At 38.3% G+C, this 20,231-nt stretch overlaps 1 protein-coding gene across 1 annotated transcript in view; it reads left to right on the top strand.

The window, feature by feature from the left end:
• LOC113038829 (histone-lysine N-methyltransferase 2C-like) overlaps positions 1–20,231 on the top strand; it is a 114,704-nt gene that overhangs the window by 41,359 nt on the left and 53,114 nt on the right. The window contains 11 exon segments of the mRNA XM_026196532.1: positions 4,303–4,389; positions 5,125–5,807; positions 9,619–9,738; positions 16,328–16,385; positions 16,388–16,446; positions 16,552–16,656; positions 16,751–16,855; positions 17,375–17,556; positions 17,888–18,052; positions 19,521–19,630; positions 19,722–19,805. Of these exon segments, the coding sequence (XP_026052317.1) occupies positions 4,303–4,389; positions 5,125–5,807; positions 9,619–9,738; positions 16,328–16,385; positions 16,388–16,446; positions 16,552–16,656; positions 16,751–16,855; positions 17,375–17,556; positions 17,888–18,052; positions 19,521–19,630; positions 19,722–19,805 (1,758 nt within the window).

Consider the following 20,231-nt stretch of genomic DNA (forward strand, 5'->3'; position numbering starts at 1 on the left):
AAGGTTTCGAAAATGAAAATAGGGAATCGATTTTAACCAAATATGTACACTATTAATTTTAAAATAATTAAACAATAAAAAAATATAAATGTAACAAAACTCACAAACAAGCAGAAAAAGAAAATAAAGAATTCCAAAAGTGCAGTATGCCTTCCGAGAGCAAGACAGAAAATACCAGCAGCAATTTTACGCTCCTGTAAGACCCAGTGACGTCGAAAGCGACCTCTTATGCTGCGTCCACACCAAATGTGAATATAGCATCTGGTGCGAATGATTTCAGTCTTAGTCAATGTAAAGACGCGTTTACGCGCGTCTGGAGGTCTCGCGGCGCAGTAGACAAGTTATGAGTTTTGAAAAGGACCATTGCAAGTTGACAGCGACCGGCTTTTGTGGTGGAAAATTGGCAGTAATACCCCCACCTTGTCACACCTGGACTCATTTAGTGTGTTTTTGCCTGTGACCCAGTTTCTGTCTTTCCGTGTTTGGTTTGATTAGTTCCCAGGTGTGTCTATTCTATTCCTCATGTGTTCCATGTCCCTGTTAATTTAGTCATGCCATCCACCTGTTATTCCCTAATTATCCTTTTGTACATAAGCCTTGTCCTTTCAGTTCTGTTTTGTCGGGTCTCCTCACTTGTGACTAACTCACTCACTTACGTGTGTCTATCGCTGTGCTCCATGAATGGTATATATTAAAAGCCTTATTTCATCTATCCTCGGCTCCGTATTCCTTCAGGCAGCGTAAAACCGTGACAGAAGACCCGACCAAAAAAAGAAAGTTTAAAACTGCGTGTTTTTCCCTCCGTTTTGTTTTCGTTTGTTCTACAGTCTTTTCTTTTCGTAGTTTCTATGGATCCCCTCTATAGCCCCGGATTCCTCCTCCTCCTGCTGGAGCAGGAAGGACATTCTCTCGAGGATCATACCAGACGGTTTCTTCTATTAGCCAATGACACCAGCTACCCGGATGACGCGCTCTGCACCTTCTATAACACCAGCCTGAACTCCAAGTGCAGAGCGTTGTCGCCCGAAGATGGTCCTCGGGAGGATTTCGCCGCATACGTGGAGTGGACTCTGGCGAGAAATGGCTCATCTTTCACCGTCAGCCCCATAGAGGATCTCGCCAGTCCCACTCACTACCCAGAGACCAGCCAGCCACCTACTCGCTACACGGAGCCAGAGCCCACTGCAGCCGCAGAGCCCGAGCCATCCACTGACAGGGAACAGGATCTCGAGAGCGCGACTGACCAGGTGTGTGAGCCGGCAACACCGTGCATCGTGGGAGTCCTCGTGGAGATCGAGGGCGTGGAGGAAAGCCCTGCCCACACTCCTGCGACTGAGGGTGAGCCGTAAACAGTCTCTGAAAGTCATATGGAGCAAGTTCTGGATCTGATGGACTGGTCTATGGAGGTAATCCCTAATTTTCCTGTTTCCCCGCTGGTTCCGTCCAGCCCTGATTCCCCTGTATACCCTCTCAGTCTCCCACTCCTACCTCCTCCAGTCATTTCCTCTGCTCCATCTCCGCTGGTTCCGCCCAGCCCTGAGTTTCCTGTGTCTCCGCTGGTTCCGCCCAGCCCTGAGTTTCCTGTTTCTCCGCTGGTTCCGCCCAGTCCTGAGTTTCCTGTTTCTCCGCTGGTTCCGCCCAGCCCTGAGTTTTCTGTGTCTCCGCTGGTTCCGCCCAGCCCTGAGTTTCCTGTTTCTCCGCTGGTTCCGCCCAGCTCTGAATCTTCTGTGTCTCCGCTGGTTCCGCCCAGCTCTGAATCTTCTGTGTCTCCGCTGGTTCCGCCCAGCTCTGAATCTTCTGTGTCTCCGCTGGTTCCGCCAAGCCATGATTTTTCTGTTTCTCCGCTGGTTCCGCCCAGCCCTGAATCATCTGTGTCTCCGCTGGTTCCACCCAGCCCTGAATCTTCTGTGTCTCCTGTGTTCCCTCCCGGCCTCCCTCTCCCACCTCCTCCAAGACCTTCTGGTCCCTCTGCTCCACTTTCGCTAGTTCTGTCCAGCCCTGATCCTCCTGTCCTTCCCATCCTTCTCCTCTCTCCTCCTCCTAGACCAGCCAGTTCCTCGTCATCCCTGCTGGTGCCAGTCAGTCCCGCAGCTCACCCTCAGTCCGCGCCATCGGGGGGCGATGGTTCGCCGCTGGACTGCCAGTCTCCAGCTCCGCCTTGGCGCGTTAAGGCCCTGTCTCCGCCTCCAGCCTCCGAGCCCTGGATTCCTCCTCGGTCCTTCGACCCAGCGGCTCTGCCTTGGCTCTTAGCTCCCTCGTCTCCACCGTGGCCTGTCATCCCACCTGCTCCACCGGGCTCCCTCGTCCCTCCGGCTCCACCTTGGTCAGTCGTCGACCATCCGCCGCCTCGGGACTCTACTCCTCTGGTTCCACCTCGTCTTTCCATCCCTCCGGCTCTGTCAGGCTCCTCCTTCCCTCCGGTTCCACCTCCATCCTCGGTCGCTCCGGCTCCACAGCGGTCTGCCAGGACCCAGCCTCCGCCTTGGTCGCCTGAGCCTTCTGCTCCACCTAGGCCCTCCGGAACCTCGACGTCCCCCTGGCTCTGCGGCTGTGCTGCTCCATCTTGGGCTCCTCACCCACCGGTGCAGTATCCGCCTGTCGGCCCCCTGGTGTCGTCGACCCCTCCTTCACCATGGCTCCTCCCGCCGTCGACTCCACCTTGGATCTCCGTCCTGGCTGGTCTCTGGTGGACCATCTGGCTCCTCCTGCTCCTGTCTCCTCCCTGGCTCCTTCCTCCGTGGTCCCTGTCTGCTGGCCCCCTCCTGGGAGTCCGTCCTCCACCGGAACCTCCTCCCAAGTTCCCACCCACGCCTCCCTCGGTTGTTTCTACGGTGCAAGGACGCACCTACCGGGAGGGGGGAGTACTGTCACACCTGGACTCATTTAGTGTGTTTTTGCCCGTGACCCAGTTTCTGTCTTTCCGTGTTTGGTTTGATTAGTTCCCAGGTGTGTCTATTCTATTCCTCATGTGTTCCATGTCCCTGTTAATTTAGTCATGCCATCCACCTGTGTTTCCCCAATTATCCTTTTGTACATAAGCCTTGTCCTTTCAGTTCTGTTTTGTCGAGTCTCCTCACTTGTGACTAACTCACTCACTTACGTGTGTCTATCGCTGTGCTCCATGAATGGTATATATTAAAAGCCTTATTTCATCTATCCTCGGCTCTGTGTTCCTTCCGGCAGCGTAAACCGTGACACACCTTGCGCAGCTGTACCTGAGTGTCCCTGGGACATCAGTGTGGTCAGAGCGCGTCTTCTCAACAGCTGGACATATAGTGAATAAAAAACACTCTGCTCGGGACCCCGAAAATGTTGATCGACTTGTTTTCCTGTCCAATAAATTTGTAATTGCCTTATTTTGTGCCTTTTTGTGCATTACAATATGCCTGTCTAGTAAGGAAACCTTTTTTTTTTTTTTTTTTTGACATGGAAAATCGATCTTACAATCGATTCAGTGAACACTTATGTCTTAAAAATCGAAAATGATTTTTTTCACAAAAGTGACAGCCCTAGTTATGACTATGTCTGATATATATGAATAGGGTGTATCACCATCTTTTTCCTTTTAATGTCTTCTATTACCCAGAAGTGACTTCATCTGACACAACAGCCCATAAGTATCAATTGTCGCTTCTTTCTGTAATTAAAAGTAGTGCTGAATAACCAGAAGTGCGAGTCATTGTAGTTAAGCCCATATCTTCTCTCCATTACTGCAGTCACAGGTTCAGATCAGAATCATAATTTATCTCTCCTCTTCTGATTAGAAAGAAACCTGGCCTCTAATTACCTCAGATGTGCTCAGCTGATGTAAGCCACACCAGACGATAGTCATTTAGCCTTCTGTGATTACGTGATTTCTGTAATGGCTGGTTATCTGCTCCTATAGGAGATATGAGGTCATTAATCTGATACGGCCCTCAAAATCAATGGATCAAAGTGCTTGAGATGGATATTTGTTGTTCCAGGCATGAATTGAACAGAAGAGAGTGACATAATAGAGAGTAGGAGGACAATAAAGCATGTTAGAGTGTAGTCGGAGCGTACAGTGTGTTTATAAAACAGCACTGCATGGATAAATCGTGGATCATCCTAATTAAAGGCAGAGATTACTTTCAGTGCTGCTCAAAGCCGTTGTATTCTCTTGAGCACAATGTTTTCTGAACAACACACCTGTCGTATGTGCCTGTGTTCACACTTGCTCTTTTCTACCCTGATGTGTTGTTTTTCCAATGCTGTAATTATTTCCACTAATGCTTGGAGCGGTTTGGATTGAATAACACAAGGACTGTCTGTTGTCTCTAGAAATTGTGGCAGATGCTAGTGGTGATTTAGCCGAGCCAGAGTGCAGCGAGACCTCAGACCACAGCCTGGAAACTGAGCGGACTTCAGGTACTTCATCTACTCTCTTTGCCTTTAATGATGCACACACGTTTGATGTTATCGAAGATGCTGGAATCTTAAAACCATAACCACTATATATATCATTTATAGAGGTATCGATACAGAATTGTATATATTTCTGACAAAGATTTAATTCAATGGGCATTAAGGTGATTTAATTGTGTTATTGTGTGAATTTAAATACACAACATTTTATATAATGCTAAATAGTCCAATGTGCTTTTCCATGTCAACAAAATAAATTTTGCTGAATCTGATTAGACAAGTTATTCATCATCAAGATTTTTGGTTCAAATTAAAAGGGGTGTATAAGAAGAATATTTCTTTTTCACCAATTTTTATTTAGCGGGTAATCCATTTTAAATGGTGTTAAAGTGTGTAAAATTATTTTTAAGAAGTACAAATAATCAATTAACTCTCAATCAGAGCTCATTAAAGTTGCATTCATTAGAATTTATAATAGAGTTAGAATTCTATTGAAAATAGTTTAGGATGTAGTGTAATATGTCAGCTTCCCAAAAGTTTTTCTGCAGTCTTACTTAAGCTATAGTAAAACAAGCCCAAATACACGGAACAGTCTTCTTCTTCATGAAATCATAACAGTATGTTCAGTATTGTTTTATGCTAATAACAGTATGGGCAGTTTTTAACAGTGGAAAATCCACTTTATTGTAAATCCTCGGAAAGTGATTTTGAGTGTTCTTCTGCTTCTTGCATTTGCAGTTACATCTCCTCAGGAGACAAAAGGTCCTGAAGATTCAGAGCCGGTTAAGCAGGAGCTGGTTTCATCTCCAGAGACATCCACAGTACAGCAGCTTGTGTTTGAAGCAGAGGAGCCTTCAGAGACGTCATCTACACTCACAGAAAACATCTCCCAAAAAGAGGATGACAGCAAGCCCTGCCTGGAGGAGCAGAGAACCAACCTATCACCCACCAAAGAGCCAACTCCAGCCTGTACGGCCCATGAGGAAGAACCCATGGAGGTTTCCTTCACCGAGGAACCTTCCACAGTGGCTGGTGGAGTTACTGTAGAGCCTGAAGTTAGTACTGCTGAGACTACACCAGGAGTTCAGAGCCAGGAGGAAGGGGATGTTATGGTGCAGCAGCGCAGCATTATTCCTGAAGTGGACATCACTATAGATGGTGATGAGCGATGTTTGGCCAAGCTGAGTTCTCTGGTGGAGGAGAGGACATCGTTACAGCAGCCTCCATGCAGACAGCCTGAGGGTTTGCCCTCAGTTGGGCATGGGGCGTCCCAGCTCCATCTCCAGCTCCATGCTGTCTCAGGACAAGCCATCAGCAATGTGCCTTCATCCACCTTCATCCCATTCACTCCGAAAATCGGCATGGGCAAGCCGGCCATCTCTAAGAGGAAGTTTTCACCTGGAAGACCCAGAGTCAAGCAGGTCAGTCATATACTTTATGATCAATTGTGTGGTGGTTTCATTTAATCCATCTTAGTTCTGTTCTGTTATTTGTGATCTCAACAGCAAATAAAACCAGGCTTTATTTCTTGTCATGTATGAATGTAAAACTGTCATAAAAGTAGTTATTATCTCATCATTTGACTCACAGTTGCAATTTTATTTATTGTAATAGCAACTTTAAATCTCAATTTGTCCTTGTTTGCAATTTTTTCTTTATTTCTTTTAGTCGCACAGTTGGAGTGCTGTATATCGTAATTGTGACTTTATATATTAAAATAACATTGTACCTCATAAATGTGACCCCCACCCCCCGTTATTGTGACCTTACGTCGCAAATGTATTTCTTATAATTGTGACCCTGTTTGTCATAATTACATTATTTCTTGTAATTGCGTTAACGTTGTTTCTCATAATTGCAACTTTATATCCCAGAATGAATGCATTTTTTTTCCTCTAATTGTGATCATGCAGGTAACCTTGAACACAATTTACTTTATTGCTTATAATTGACTTTATATCTCATAATTACAGCATTATTTCACAGTATTAATTGGGATTTTTTTCTTAATGGCATTGCATCACAAAAATGATTTTTTTGCTCCTGCATTTATGACCATATATCTCACAATTGTTTTCTTGTAAATGTGACTTTTTTTTATTGTATTTTATTTATAATTGCAACGTTAATTCTCATAATTGCAACTCTTATTACGAAAGTCACAATTATGACATTTAATATTACTGTGAAATTTTATATCACAATTGCGACTTTATTACTGGTAAAACACACACACACACACACACACACAGAAACAAATCTAAGTTGCAATGTTAATTGCAACATTAGTTAGTCATAATTGTGACTTTATCTCAATATGACATTATATGTCACAATTGTAACACTTTTTCCTGTAATTGTGACCATATAGTTTCAGCGTTATTTCATGTAGTATTGACTTTGTTTCACAATTGCACACTTATTTCTCGTAATTGCTACATTCTACCTCAAAAATGCAATTAGATGTTTTATTTTTACCTCTGAGGCAGAAAAATGTTTCCATATGTTTCGGTCTAAACACAGTGTGTTTCAGTCTCAAAGATGCTCTCTTTGGATAAGATATTTGTGATTTGTGAATGTGAAAGTTAGATTTTGTGCAAGAAACAACCTTCCATGCTCTAGAAGCTTTATTATAGACAACACATTTGATAAATTGAGCACAGGCTTAAAATATCAATTCAAAGGGGATTATTTCAGCATTAGACGTCTACATGCCATCAGATCATCATTCATGCATCACATCCTGTTTCTGATTGTGTTTTCCTGTTTACCAAACGACCTCTGACTCATAAAGGCTGTGTCCGAAGGCACCTGCCTCGCTGTCCAGTCTGCACAGACAGTTTTATTCAGACCAGCATCCAGAGAAAAATAATAGTGAACAAAAACCAAATGATTATTTAATGACTACAATGTTTTCTTGGTAGAAAAGGTAAAACATAAATGAATGAATGAATGCATTCATTTGCATGTTGGGTTAGAAACTGCTGTGTTAATTTCATTCATTCGTGATTTCCGGATGATCGCTAAATATTAATTAACTTTATAGCCACAAACGGATTAATTAGAGGAATTAGGCGGCTGTAAGAGGCACTCTTCGTGTGCTGGAGTCATGTGATGTCATGCTGACATCATCACAGGCGAATGTAAACAAGACAGCGCTCTGTTGTCATGGCAACAAATGTAGCGCAAGCATTCAGAGGCTAAAGGCGGTCGCACACCGGACGAGAAGTGCCGCGTAGCATCGCGCCACATGTAGGACAACTCGAGGTATCGCACACCGCACACGCACATTCTATATGCGCGAGCTCAATTTCGCACAAGATGGGTGAGTTTTAACTTCATCGATTATTATTATTTTAAATATATGACTTTAATTGATAAAAGCTGAGTTTTGAACTTTAATTAATGAAAAGAATCTGTGTTATAATAGTCTGTTATTGTTTTGTTATATCTGTTGTCTAGGCAATTGTTACAATATTGTTTCGCTAACGTTAGTTAAAAGTTAGTTAGTTAGTTAGTGAGGGAAAACGTAACCAAACACTTTAATGTTTTATTTCAATGAAACAAATGTACTGTATTTTAGTTTCAGTTTCAGTTTATAACATCTGGGTTTTTTAATATAAAACTATGCAGATGGGGCTCTGTGGCGCGGCAGAAATTTGAACAGTGTTCCGAGTCGTAGCTGGGCTCCGCGGACAGACGCCGAATTGTGCCGCCTGTGTGTGTACACTCATAAAGAATAATGTGTTCGAATTTTAAAGACGTGACGCGACATGACGCGGTGCTGCGCTTCTCGTCCGGTGTTCGACCCCCTTAAGGCTCTCAGTAACACTTGGGGACCTATTCTCACTATGAACTAGCTGCTTATTAACATGCATATTACTAGCATATTGATTGTTTATTAGTACATATAAAGCACATGTTAATGTCTTTTTCTGCATGACCATATTTTAGATCCCTTGATCCACAACATACCTAAACTTAACACCTACCTTACTAATTATTAACAAGCAGCAAATTAGGAGTGTATAGAGGCAAAGTCATAGTTAATAGTGAGAATTGATCCCCAAAATAAAGTATGACCATCCTCTCTACTGCAGTGAAGGCCTGTTCACAACGAGAGTAAAAATGAAAAGTGATATAAAAGTGAAAAATACAAAATATAATATAAAAATAAGTATTTAAAAATATATATAAAAAGTGAAAAATTCATTCCCATGTTTAATCTAAATACAACTCACTATGGCTGTCATGATAGCGAAACCAAATAGAAATGTAATTTATCCTAAAGAAAGAAAATAATATGTCAAGGAACATAAAGACATTTATAAAGTTACAGAATATTAAGATTTCAAATGAAGTGAAATTAAATTCAAATTAAGATTTTTTTTACTTTCTTTTCATCCTTAAATCCTGAAATCACAGTTTTTTTTACAAAACTGCTTTCAATATAAGTCCTAATAAGAAATGTTTTTGAGCAGCTAATAAGGATATTAGAATGATTTCTGAAGGAAAAATTCCATGTTAAAATATATTAAAATAGAAAAGTTATTTTAAGTTGTAAAATTATTTTGCAGTATTACCTTTTTATGTTTTATTTTAGAGTTTTTTTAACAGCTTACAGAACAAAATATATAAACAATACAAAAAATGCATTATTCCTATTTTTTACTGTATTTTTTGAGCATAGGAGTCTTCTTTCAAAAAAAAACAAACAAAAAAAAAACACCAAGGAATTAATAAATCTTACTGACCCCAAAATCTTCAATGCCTTTAAACCTGTTTGGACACAGTTATTATAAAAAAAATAAATAATAATAATAAATTCTGTTTGTTGCATAATCTACACACTTGACCTTTAAATATCATCTCTTAAGGCACTGATGACACTTTTTCCTCGAGCGGATGATGCTGTTTCACAAGTTCTTTCCATCGTTTGCAGTCTTTCGCATTACTGTGACTGACAGAACACATCTCTTTTTGCCCTAGAAATAGGTATTAAAACAGAAAACAGTAAAAAGAACATTTTTGTCTGCATGTTTAAGAGCAGTATAATCAGATGGATATTTTCAGGATGTCTCAGATGTCATTTTTTGGAGTTCATTCACAGCTCTTATGTGTCATGCTCTCTGTGTTGTACATGCATGTTTCTTTGTTGGCTGTACTGTTTAAGTTGTTGCATGTTCTCGCCCACATCTCCTCCTCTCTCTCTCTAACCCATCCCATCTTCAGGGAGCATGGAGCGCCTCCCGCAGACCGAGCTCCCCCCCATGGTCCCTTGACCCGACTGAGGGCTGGGACGGGCCAAAGAGCAGGCAGCCCCTCAGCACGGCCGCCTGGATAATCCGTGTGGTAAATACTAAATATTACACAGCAGCCCTGCAGTGGCTGTTCAGCCATGTCTACAATGGAAATAGCCAATTTGGCACACCTTCAGTTGATACCTATTTTTATTTTTTTATTTTTTTTATTTGAATGATATTTTTCTAATTTTAATATTTAAAAATATTAACTTAATTTTGTGAATTATAAATACCTATAAATTATCAACTTATACAAATAATTGTGTAAATAATATATTAAATAATATAATAGAAATATTTTTGAACGTATATAAATACACTTTTTTCTTTTATACATTTTATTGATATTTTTTTAATGTAAATAATAAAGATTATTAGTTTAATTATTTAAATTATAAATAAATAATTGAATTAACTATCAATGTTCTACGAGTATAATATATATATATATATATATATATATATATATATATATATATATATATATATATATATAATATTAAATAAATACTGAGGTATATATTTAAAATGTATATAATTTAAATGTATTTATTATTTTATACATTCTAATAGTTATCATAATATTAATAATAATAATTATACATATAAATAAATGAATAATATAACAAATAGTAAAATATATAAAAAAATTAAAATATTTTATTATATAAATATAATAATTATTTATTATATAAAGAAATTGTTTACATTATCGATAATATTTATACAAGTCATTATATAGATATCATTATATTATTCTTCTAAATGTTTTAATAATTGTTTAATAATTTAAGTAAAATTGTATTATTACATTTAATTCAATTAAATTTAAATATTTTGAAATTAAACCGATATGATCCAGTGCAGACATTCTTTAACAGACCTTCCCTAGACATCCTCAGGTTTCTACTACATACAGTTGTTATAAAATGCTAAAATTGTGTTCTCTAAAATATGAATTTATATTAATGTTAATTTTTCATATTATGATATATGATAGTAATGTCATTTTCAAGTAATGGGAATAAACAATCATTTTTCAAGGGAAGGAAGAGCTAGAAAATAGCAGATGCATGAAATGTGAACCACACCAGACCCTTGAGTTTTCATGCAGAGAATCCTAGAGTCGTCGCAGGGCATGCGCGTTGAAAATGTGCTCATAACAATGATTATGTTCGACAGCTTTGATTTGGATTTGGACTGAACAAAAATAATGTGAGCAGCAAATTACGAGAGTCACTAACATGTTCTGTGGCTTCATAATACATCCTAACCATTTTTCCCCAGCATGCACAGTGCTTTTCTTTCCATGACCCTGCTTGACTTGGGCTAATGACTGAAAATGAGTTCTGAATGTGTTGACGTAGTGAGTCATAGCCCATGGGTAGGAGCAGATGTGCTGCGTGTTGAGGGGTCAGGGGTCACGCAGTGGCCATGATGTTCTCGCTGGGCTTCGGGATAATCATCTGGGCACGAGGCCAGACCAGGTCCTGCTGAAATATCATGTCTTGATAACAAGCATGTTGGATAGCATTTGCCACAAGTCAAGGGTCACTGAAAAGACAGCATCGACATTTAGATGATGATGGAGAAGAAGCAGGACAAGACTAAATGTATATTAATATGGTGGTAACTCTATGGCTTTAAAGGAGCGAGTGTTAAATTGAATATTCACAATTTAAAGTGGGTATGGCAAAGAATCACCCCCAGTTTTGTTTTGAACAGCTGAATTTACTAAAATTGAGTGTAATTAATATTATTAAAATGTGATTATTTTTATACCCACTGTATTTGCAGTGATTTAGCTGGAGAAGTAATAATAAATAAATAAAATTCTATAAATTATTAATTAAGATTAAGTTTAAATGCATACTAATAGATTTTTTTTAATTTATAAGATTTTTAAAACTGTTATTATTAACCCTTATTATATATAAATATTATATTTTTCGTATGTATGTATGTATATATATTAGTGCTGTCAAAATTAGCGCGTTAACGCATTCGATTAATTTGAAATATTTAACGCGTTAAAAAAAAATAACAACGCAATTAACGCGGTTGCAGTTTTTTTTATTTCCAGTTGTGGCCTATGTGTGTTCAACGTGCAAAGAAATATGGATAAGACCAAGGAAGGACTTTTAGACGGAAAGTTTCAGTATAAAACTCTGCCGGATTACTCTTCAGTCTGCCACAAGAAACATTACTCTTCATTCAGTCTGCCACAAGAAACAGCAACATTAAAATCATGAACTCAAATGTCATTGTTTAAAAAAAAAAAAAAAAAAAAACAATGACTGTAACAGTGCGTAAATCAGACCTTTCTGTAACGCTAACATTAATAAGCTTAAACAAAAATAACGAAATAATTGTGTAGCGGAGTATTTTTTGTACACAGTGCCGCGAACTGTCAATCACTCCTCGTGCATCACTGTCCTCCTCGCAGCTGCAGCAACTTGCGCTCTCTCTCTTCATCAAGCTTTAAAACAAAAAGGGGACAAAAAGATCATATTGTCTTTGTGCACAGGCTATAGATTAATTAGATAAATGAATATCTAAATTTGTGCCTTGCCGTCTACAGTATTTTTTTAGAACTTAGAAAAAAGATGCTGCAGCCAATGAGCAGCCAGCGGGGGCTGCAGGACGACTCAACCTCCGCAGACAGTTTTTAATGTTTATCAGACAATAAATACTCAAGATTTTGCTTTAGTATAACTCACAACGAGTTTCACACACCTTCTCCGGCCACGTTGAGTTGTTGACACTTAACAGTGGGAAAAGCGACACATGCGCTATTCACTTGTATAACTTAAGGCTGAATGGGTAATGTAGTTTCTGCTCTGGGTGGGATGAATTAGGAAGCTTGCATTGTGAAGGGCGCTCTGAAAATCGGCAGTGCAGGTAAAACAGATGTCCAAATGAGCGTACCGGTACGCTACAAGCACGTTCTGGGCGCACGGAGAGGTGGCGGTACGCTCAAGAGCTATATTTGGAAGTGGCGGTACTGAGTACAGGTGCGTACCGGCCCACTTAAAGCACTGGCAATGACTATACTTTGGAATTTTTTGCAGTCCACTTAGAATTCAACATGGAAATCATTTTTGTCTATTATTGGCATTGATTGTTTTGAAATTCAAATGGTACTTACATGCCTGTGTTTTTATTTCTGTAATAAATATGGCTTTCAAGCCAACAGTTAATTTGGAGGATATTGATGGTTTATTGCAGGTATGTTGTTTACATGAGAAAATCTGTATTACAAGTTAAACAAAAATTCCAATAAACAATCATATTTTGAATTTAAATAGTTTCTTTGTCTTGAGTTTACATCAATTATTTACATTTTACATTTAAATATCCAAAAAGTTTCAGTCTTTTAATTGCGATTAATCGCGATTAATCGCGATTAATTTTAAAAAATTGTGCGATTAATTAGTTAATTTTTTTTAATCGATTGACAGCACTAATATATATATATATATATATATATTTCACATTTTAAATGTATTCTTATATGCATTTTATTAATGTTTATAATAAGTAAAATACATTTAGCTTAAAATGATATAGTGTAGGGCCGGGGCCGGGACTTTAACGCGTTAATTGAGATTAATTAATTACACAAAAAAGTGTTAAATTGAATGTTCACAATTTAAAGTGGGTATGGCAAAGAATCAACCCCAGTTTTGTTTTGTTTTGAACAGCTGAATTTACTCAGTTCAACTAATACATCCAAGTGGAAGATAAAACACCAACATATCAGCAACATTTTGCATTTTCTCCAGTCCCTGCTGCAGAGAAACACCCCCATAACATGAAATCTCTCCACCTCCATGCTTTAATGGAGGAATGCTGTTATTTGGATGCTGAGCTGGATTGGATTTCCGCCAGACATATCGTTTGGTGTTGAGGGAAGATAAGTCCATTTTAGTCTCATCTGCCTCCGAATCCTCAGTGGTGTGTTTTGGCAAAGCTCAGTCGGCCTGCATGTGGCCTTTCTTGAGGAGAGGCTATTTTCTTGCAACCCTCCCGTACAAGACATACAGTATTAGTGGAGAATTTGTGATATTGTTGTCATTGTTGTTTGCTTCAGTTGCACTACCAAGGATTGAAATGCTCCAGGAAAGCTCTTTTCATGTTGCGCTAATCAAAATAAGCACAGCTGACAACAGCTGAAAGTCTAATGGCTTTGTGTGCCTTTGAGAAGGTGGTCGGCTGATTGAGTTTACAAGTCGTTTCTCTTTTTCCCAACTTTTTTCTTGGTGTTTTATCTTTCACTTGGATGTTATAAGTTGGACTGAGTAAATACAGCAGGATAAAACCAAAGCGGTGTCCGTCTTCATTTCAGGCTGTGATTATTAAAATGTGATTATTTTTATACCCACTGTATTTGCAGTGATCTAGCTGGAGAAGTAATAATAAATAAATAAAATTCTATAAATTATTAATTAAGATTAAGTTTAAATGCATACTAATTGATTTTTTTTAATTTATAAGAATTTTAAAACTGTTATTATTAACCCTTATTATAATATAAATATTATATTTTTCGTATGTATGTATGTGTATATATATATATATATATATATATATATATATATATATATATATATATATATATATATATATATATTTCACATTTTAAATGTATTCTTATATGCATTTTATTAATGTTTATAATAAGTAAAATACTTTTAGCTTAAAATGATATAGTGTATATAAACTGAAATAGTATAGTGTGTGTATATACACTCTCAGAAAAAAAGGCACAAAAGCTTTCACTGGGGCAGTTCTTTTTCAAAAGGTACACTTTTTGTACATTTTAGGTACTAATATGTTCCTTTAAGTTACCAATATGGACTTTTTAGGTACAAAGGTGTCTCTTTTGAAAATGTACTGCCCCAGTGACAACTTTTTTTCTTTTTTTCTGAGAGCATATAGATATAGGTGTGAAGTAGATACTGTAGATAGATCGTTTGTAAGCATAAGTACAATGTGTATATATGCAATAGTAACTCTAAACATTTCAACAAAGTAAAGTCAGGGGGTTAAAGTCCGCTAGAATAAAACAGATGATGGAAAGAACCGATTTAAAAAGCATCAGTTCTGAGTGGCAGGAATGGTTGAAATGATGGTCCAGCGAGAGGAACAGAAGATGGAGGGGGAGGGAAGCGAGGGAGAGGAACTCTTGGAAAGGGTTTTCATTGTGACAGTCAGAATGGCCGTCTCTGAGGAACGGAAACGCGCTGACAGAGTAATAGAAGTGAAATCGCTAGAATAACACGGCCGAGGCCTCTCAACAGCCTGATAGCCGTGTTGGCAGCTCCCTTAGATGCCGTCTCACACCGAGTGCCACAGTCTCTGGGAAATTGGTGTCATTATGGGAAATGTTGCTCCACTGTGACAGCTAGTTAAATTGAGGGAGAGCCGTGTTTGGTTTGGGTTGGTTATTTGATCAGAGTGCATTAAAGTTGAGCTGGTGCCATTCATTAAATATAAACTTTGGTCACTGGTTTCCTGCTCACGATTGCTTGGGTCCTGTCCATGCAGAGTGTTTGAAGACGCTTTGAAGCGGCGCACTGAAGTAAGATGAGATTAGTCTGCTCATTTGTTTGACTAACTTCACATGACAGGACGAGTAGTTAAAGGCTTCACTGTTTGGAGCATCACATCATTTTCCTTTCTTTAGTCACTCCATTTAATCACACATCAAACCTGTTTTTGTCTGCCTTGTAAAATCATTTCATAGATTACTGAACACGTATTCAGTTAGCTGTAGCAGTACTATAAAATAGCTTTTCATTGCTTGGTTGAAATCCTGTTGGTGGAGTGAGAAAACTGGAAATAACATAAAAATAGACTTTTCAGACTTGGAGATGTTATGCAAATTAATATAATTTTTACAATTGTATACATTTTTTTATAGTTAATGTACATTTCTGTAGTTGCATTACAATAATTATGTTACAATTTCCAGGAGCAAAATATTGGGGTCAGTAATTTTGATTTTTATGTTCTTGAAATAAGTCACCAAGGCTGTATTTATTTGACCAAAAATACAGTAATATAGTGAAATATTATTGCTACTGTTTTCTATTTGTATCTATTTAAAAATAAAATGTATTCCGGTGACGAATAGCTGAATTATCAGCATCATTGCTCCAGTCTTCAGTGTCACATGATCTTCAGAAATCAGTCTAATACAATGATTTGCTCTCAATAAAAAAAAAAATATTTTTAATATTTTCCTTTTTTTCAGCTTATTTATTTATTTATAAAGCTCAAAAGAACAGTATTTATTTAAAATCTAATTTATTGTACGAATGCTACTTTACTGTCACTTTTGATCTATTGAATGCTTTCTCGCTTGATCAAAGTATTCATTTCTTTCTTTTAAAAAAATCTTACTGACCCCAAACTTTTGAATGGCAGTGTTAAAAAAAAAGAATTAATTCAAACTATTGGAAAAACCATGGAAATTCATTGGAATGCGTACGATCCCTGTATTTCAATGTGAAATTCTAAATCCAGAGTTACAGTGTAACTACACACTATTGAACACTTATCACATTATAAAGCTAGTACTGCTTCCTTTGGCCTCTTGTTTTGGATGACCCTGACGGTGTCTGTGGTGTCAGCAGGGCCGGGGATCTGGCTTCCCCAGCAGGAGACGGCCCCGGGGCTCGGGTGTCACGGGTCGGGGGGACGTGGCCGGGCCAGAATGAAGAATGGAGTCCCTCCAATCCCAACACCAGGAGTACGTCACATTATCTGACAGCCGCTACATGGTTTGTTCTGATACGTGGATTAATTGCTGTTCTGCTCTTCCGTTTATTTGTATGGTCTGTTTGTGTCACTGCAGATAAACCCCATGGAACCCATTTGCACATTTAAGGAAGAGGAAGAAAACGCCTTGCACAATACAGTAGTGATTTTCTCTAGTACAGACACGTTCACTATGAAGCAGGTAAATGTTTCTGAGCGCTCGTGCTGCTGCAGTTATATATATATGTGAAGTCTGCTGCTCTCTTACACCTGTGTGTGTGTGTGTGTGTGTGTAGGATATGTGTGTGGTTTGTGGGAGTTTTGGACAGGGTGTGGAGGGTCGACTCTTGGCCTGTGCTCAGTGTGGACAGTGTTACCACCCCTTCTGTGTCAACATAAAGGTGAGCACGTTGAGCAGGATGAGGCCATTACATCCTTCCCTTTACTGTTGGAGGTGTTGATGGTTGTGTTAATTATGACTGGCCAAAAAAAAAAAAAAAAACTTGCCAGACCTGGAAAGAAAATACAATTCTAAATTAAAGATGCCATAGAATGCACTGATTCAGTATTTTAAATTGTTCTCTGATGTCCCGAGAGTGTGTATGCAAAGTTTTATCTCAAAATACCCCACAGATCATTTTTTATAGCTTAATTGCCACTTTTAATAGAGCAGAGAGTGTGGACTGTTTATGATTTTTTTGGAATTACAAAACAACGAATGAGTGGATTTCTACCATTATAGGCTGGTTGTTTTCACAAACTGTGGCCTCACAGATGTGTTCAAAGACCTTATAAAACTGATTTTTGCATTCTATGGCACCTTTAAAAGAAAAACAATCTGCATAGCAAACCAGAATAGCACTGATGAAGGATCATGTGACACTGAAGACTGGAGTAATGATGCATGCATTGCTCGTCAGATCACTAAGGTGGTGCTGAGTAAAGGCTGGCGGTGTTTGGAGTGCACCGTGTGCGAGGCGTGCGGTCAGGCCAGCGATCCCGGCCGTCTGCTGCTCTGTGACGACTGTGACATCAGCTACCACACATACTGCTTAGACCCGCCCCTGCAGAACGTGCCCAATGGGAGCTGGAAATGCAAATGGTATTCCACATCACATAAAATCAAATCATTTCTAACATGAAAATCTCTAGTATTAATGCATCTGTCCGTTTTCAAGGTACTATATGTTAAAATAATCATCATTTTACAAAATCGTTTTTTCTTTAACTGTGATTTAGCTTCTTTTTGTTCTTGTGGTTATTTAAGAATACTTGCTAGTTACAGTGGAGGACCTTTTGTTAACGAAAGGGATTTTATTTAAGCTCATTCTTTTACTTGGCATGTCTTGATGTGAGCAGTTATTAGCGTGCATGGAAGTGCTGGAGGTGTGGTGTGTGGTTAACGTCATTGTGCCCGCTTTGGCCTCGCGCAGGTGTGTGTCCTGTACGCAGTGCGGAGCCACGTCTGCGGGTCTGAGGTGTGAGTGGCAGAATAATTACACTCAGTGTGCCCCCTGTGCCAGCCTGGCATCATGCCCGCTGTGCCAGCAGGACTACAGCGAGGAGGAGATCATCCTGCAGTGCCGTCAGTGTGACAGGTGAGCTGTGGTCCAGCACTCAGGACTGCGCTGTGCATCAACCTGCTGGGACGCTTAGATTCCTTTCAACTCACTGCCATCAGACATACTGGAAACCTGCTAGATACAGTATCTGAAGAGGAGATGCTGGCCCATGCAAAACAACATATGTGACCCTGGACTACAAAACCAGTCTCAAGTGTCACTTTTTCTAAATTTGAGATGTATACATCATGAATAATTAAGCTTCTGTTGATGTATGGTTTGTAAGGATCAGACAATATTTGGTCAAGATACAACTATTTGAGAATATGAGGGTGCAAAAAAAATCTAAATATTGAGAAAATCACCTTTAAAGTTGTCCAGATGAATTCTTAGCAATGCATATTACTAATCAAATAATAAGTGATATATTTACAGTAGGAAATTTACAAAAACATCTTCATGGAACATGATCTTTACTTAATATTTAAATGATTTTTGCCATTTAAAGAAAAAATGCCATACAATGTATTTTTGGGTATTGCTACAAATATACCCCAGTGACTTAAGACTGCTTTTGTGCTCCAGGGACACATACTGTATATTCAGTATATATGATAGTGGATTCTAGGGGTCTGTGATGCATTACAGAATCGTGAGTTATCACCGTTTTCCCAAATATACGAGGCAGCACAACTGTTTTCAACATTTCTAATAATAATACATTTTCTTGAGCAGCAAATCAGCAATGATTTCTGAAGATCATGTGACACTGGAGTAATGATGCTGAAAATACAGCTGTGCATCACAGAAATAGAATCAATTAGTTTATTCCTTAAAAATAGATTAAAATTTAAATAGTTATTTTAAACAGTAATAATATTTTAAATTACGACTGTTTTACTGTTTTATTATCAGATATATGCAGTCTTGGTGAGCAAAATCTTTCAAAAACATAAAAAAAAATTGAAACCGTATTACTTCTTTAGTATGAGGTCTACTAATAAGTTCTGATAATCATTCATAACTCCAATATTTTATATGTATGTATTCTTCTTCCACAACAAAAAACAAACTATTTATTTATGTTAAATATATTTCATTCGTTTTTACATTTTATTACAAGTGTTTTTTTTATTATTAGTACTAAATATAAATGTGAAATTAAACTATTTGAAATATTTTCTACATATTTATATCTGAGAATTAATAAAAAATTACCTGAATGACAATAGTCATCATGTCTCCAAATAAAAAATGTGAATTGATGTAAAAAAAATTTATTGTTAGTTGCTAGTATGTTCTTCCCACCTCCAATGATATTTCAATGCCTTTGTTTAATTCATATTTTTACCTTTTTTTTTCGTCATCTACAGTTCTACAAGTTGTAAAAGTAGTAGATGATGAAACACAGAAAAGTCTCTCATGCCTCTCCTCGATACGCAGCACAGATTGAGTTACGGTTCTTATGTGTGGTACAAACGTGCTGTTTCTGCTGTGTCTGCAGGTGGATGCATGCCTCGTGTCAGGGAATCCTCTCAGAGGAGGAGGTGGAGAAGATTGCAGACACCAGCTTTGACTGCAGTCTGTGCCAAGGCCACCCCCCCATCTCTCCCGGTAAACACAGCTCTAGCACCATCAAGTCTGGTTTACTTTATAAAGCTTTTTTTTGTGGTTGACTTTGTGTATTTGTTTGTTCATTACACAGCGCCTGGCACGACGACCAAGTCTTGTCTGGATTTAGTCGAGTCTGTTTTCATCCCACACAGAGTCACAAAAACAAGAGATCCTGGTAATGACATCACTACTAAAACATAATTATTATTTTTTTTATATAAAGTTGTCAAAATTAGTCATTTACAGAAGATTTTGTAACAAAATAAGGTTCTCTTTTTTTTACACAATAATTAACTACATTGCTTAAGGTGCACTAACAATAAAAAAAATACTTCGAATGCATTTCTTAAATCGTAGTTATTGTTGATTTTCAACATTTATATGCATTATTAAAATCAAGTTCAAGTTGTGTCTGTTAATATTGACCTGGGCCTGGGAATCGTTTCGATAATGATTGATCTTAGCGCTTAAGAGCATTTAGCGATTGTTTGTTATTGTTTCACGTGCGTTTCCCAAAAATGCACGTAGCCGTGCTTTAAGTGCTACTTAGGAGTCGCTATCCATTTGTCAAGTGCTGAAATTTCACCTTATAGGTGACTAT

The sequence above is a fragment of the Carassius auratus genome, chromosome 2 (genome assembly GCF_003368295.1).
Source record: "Carassius auratus strain Wakin chromosome 2, ASM336829v1, whole genome shotgun sequence".
NCBI lineage: Eukaryota > Metazoa > Chordata > Actinopteri > Cypriniformes > Cyprinidae > Carassius > Carassius auratus.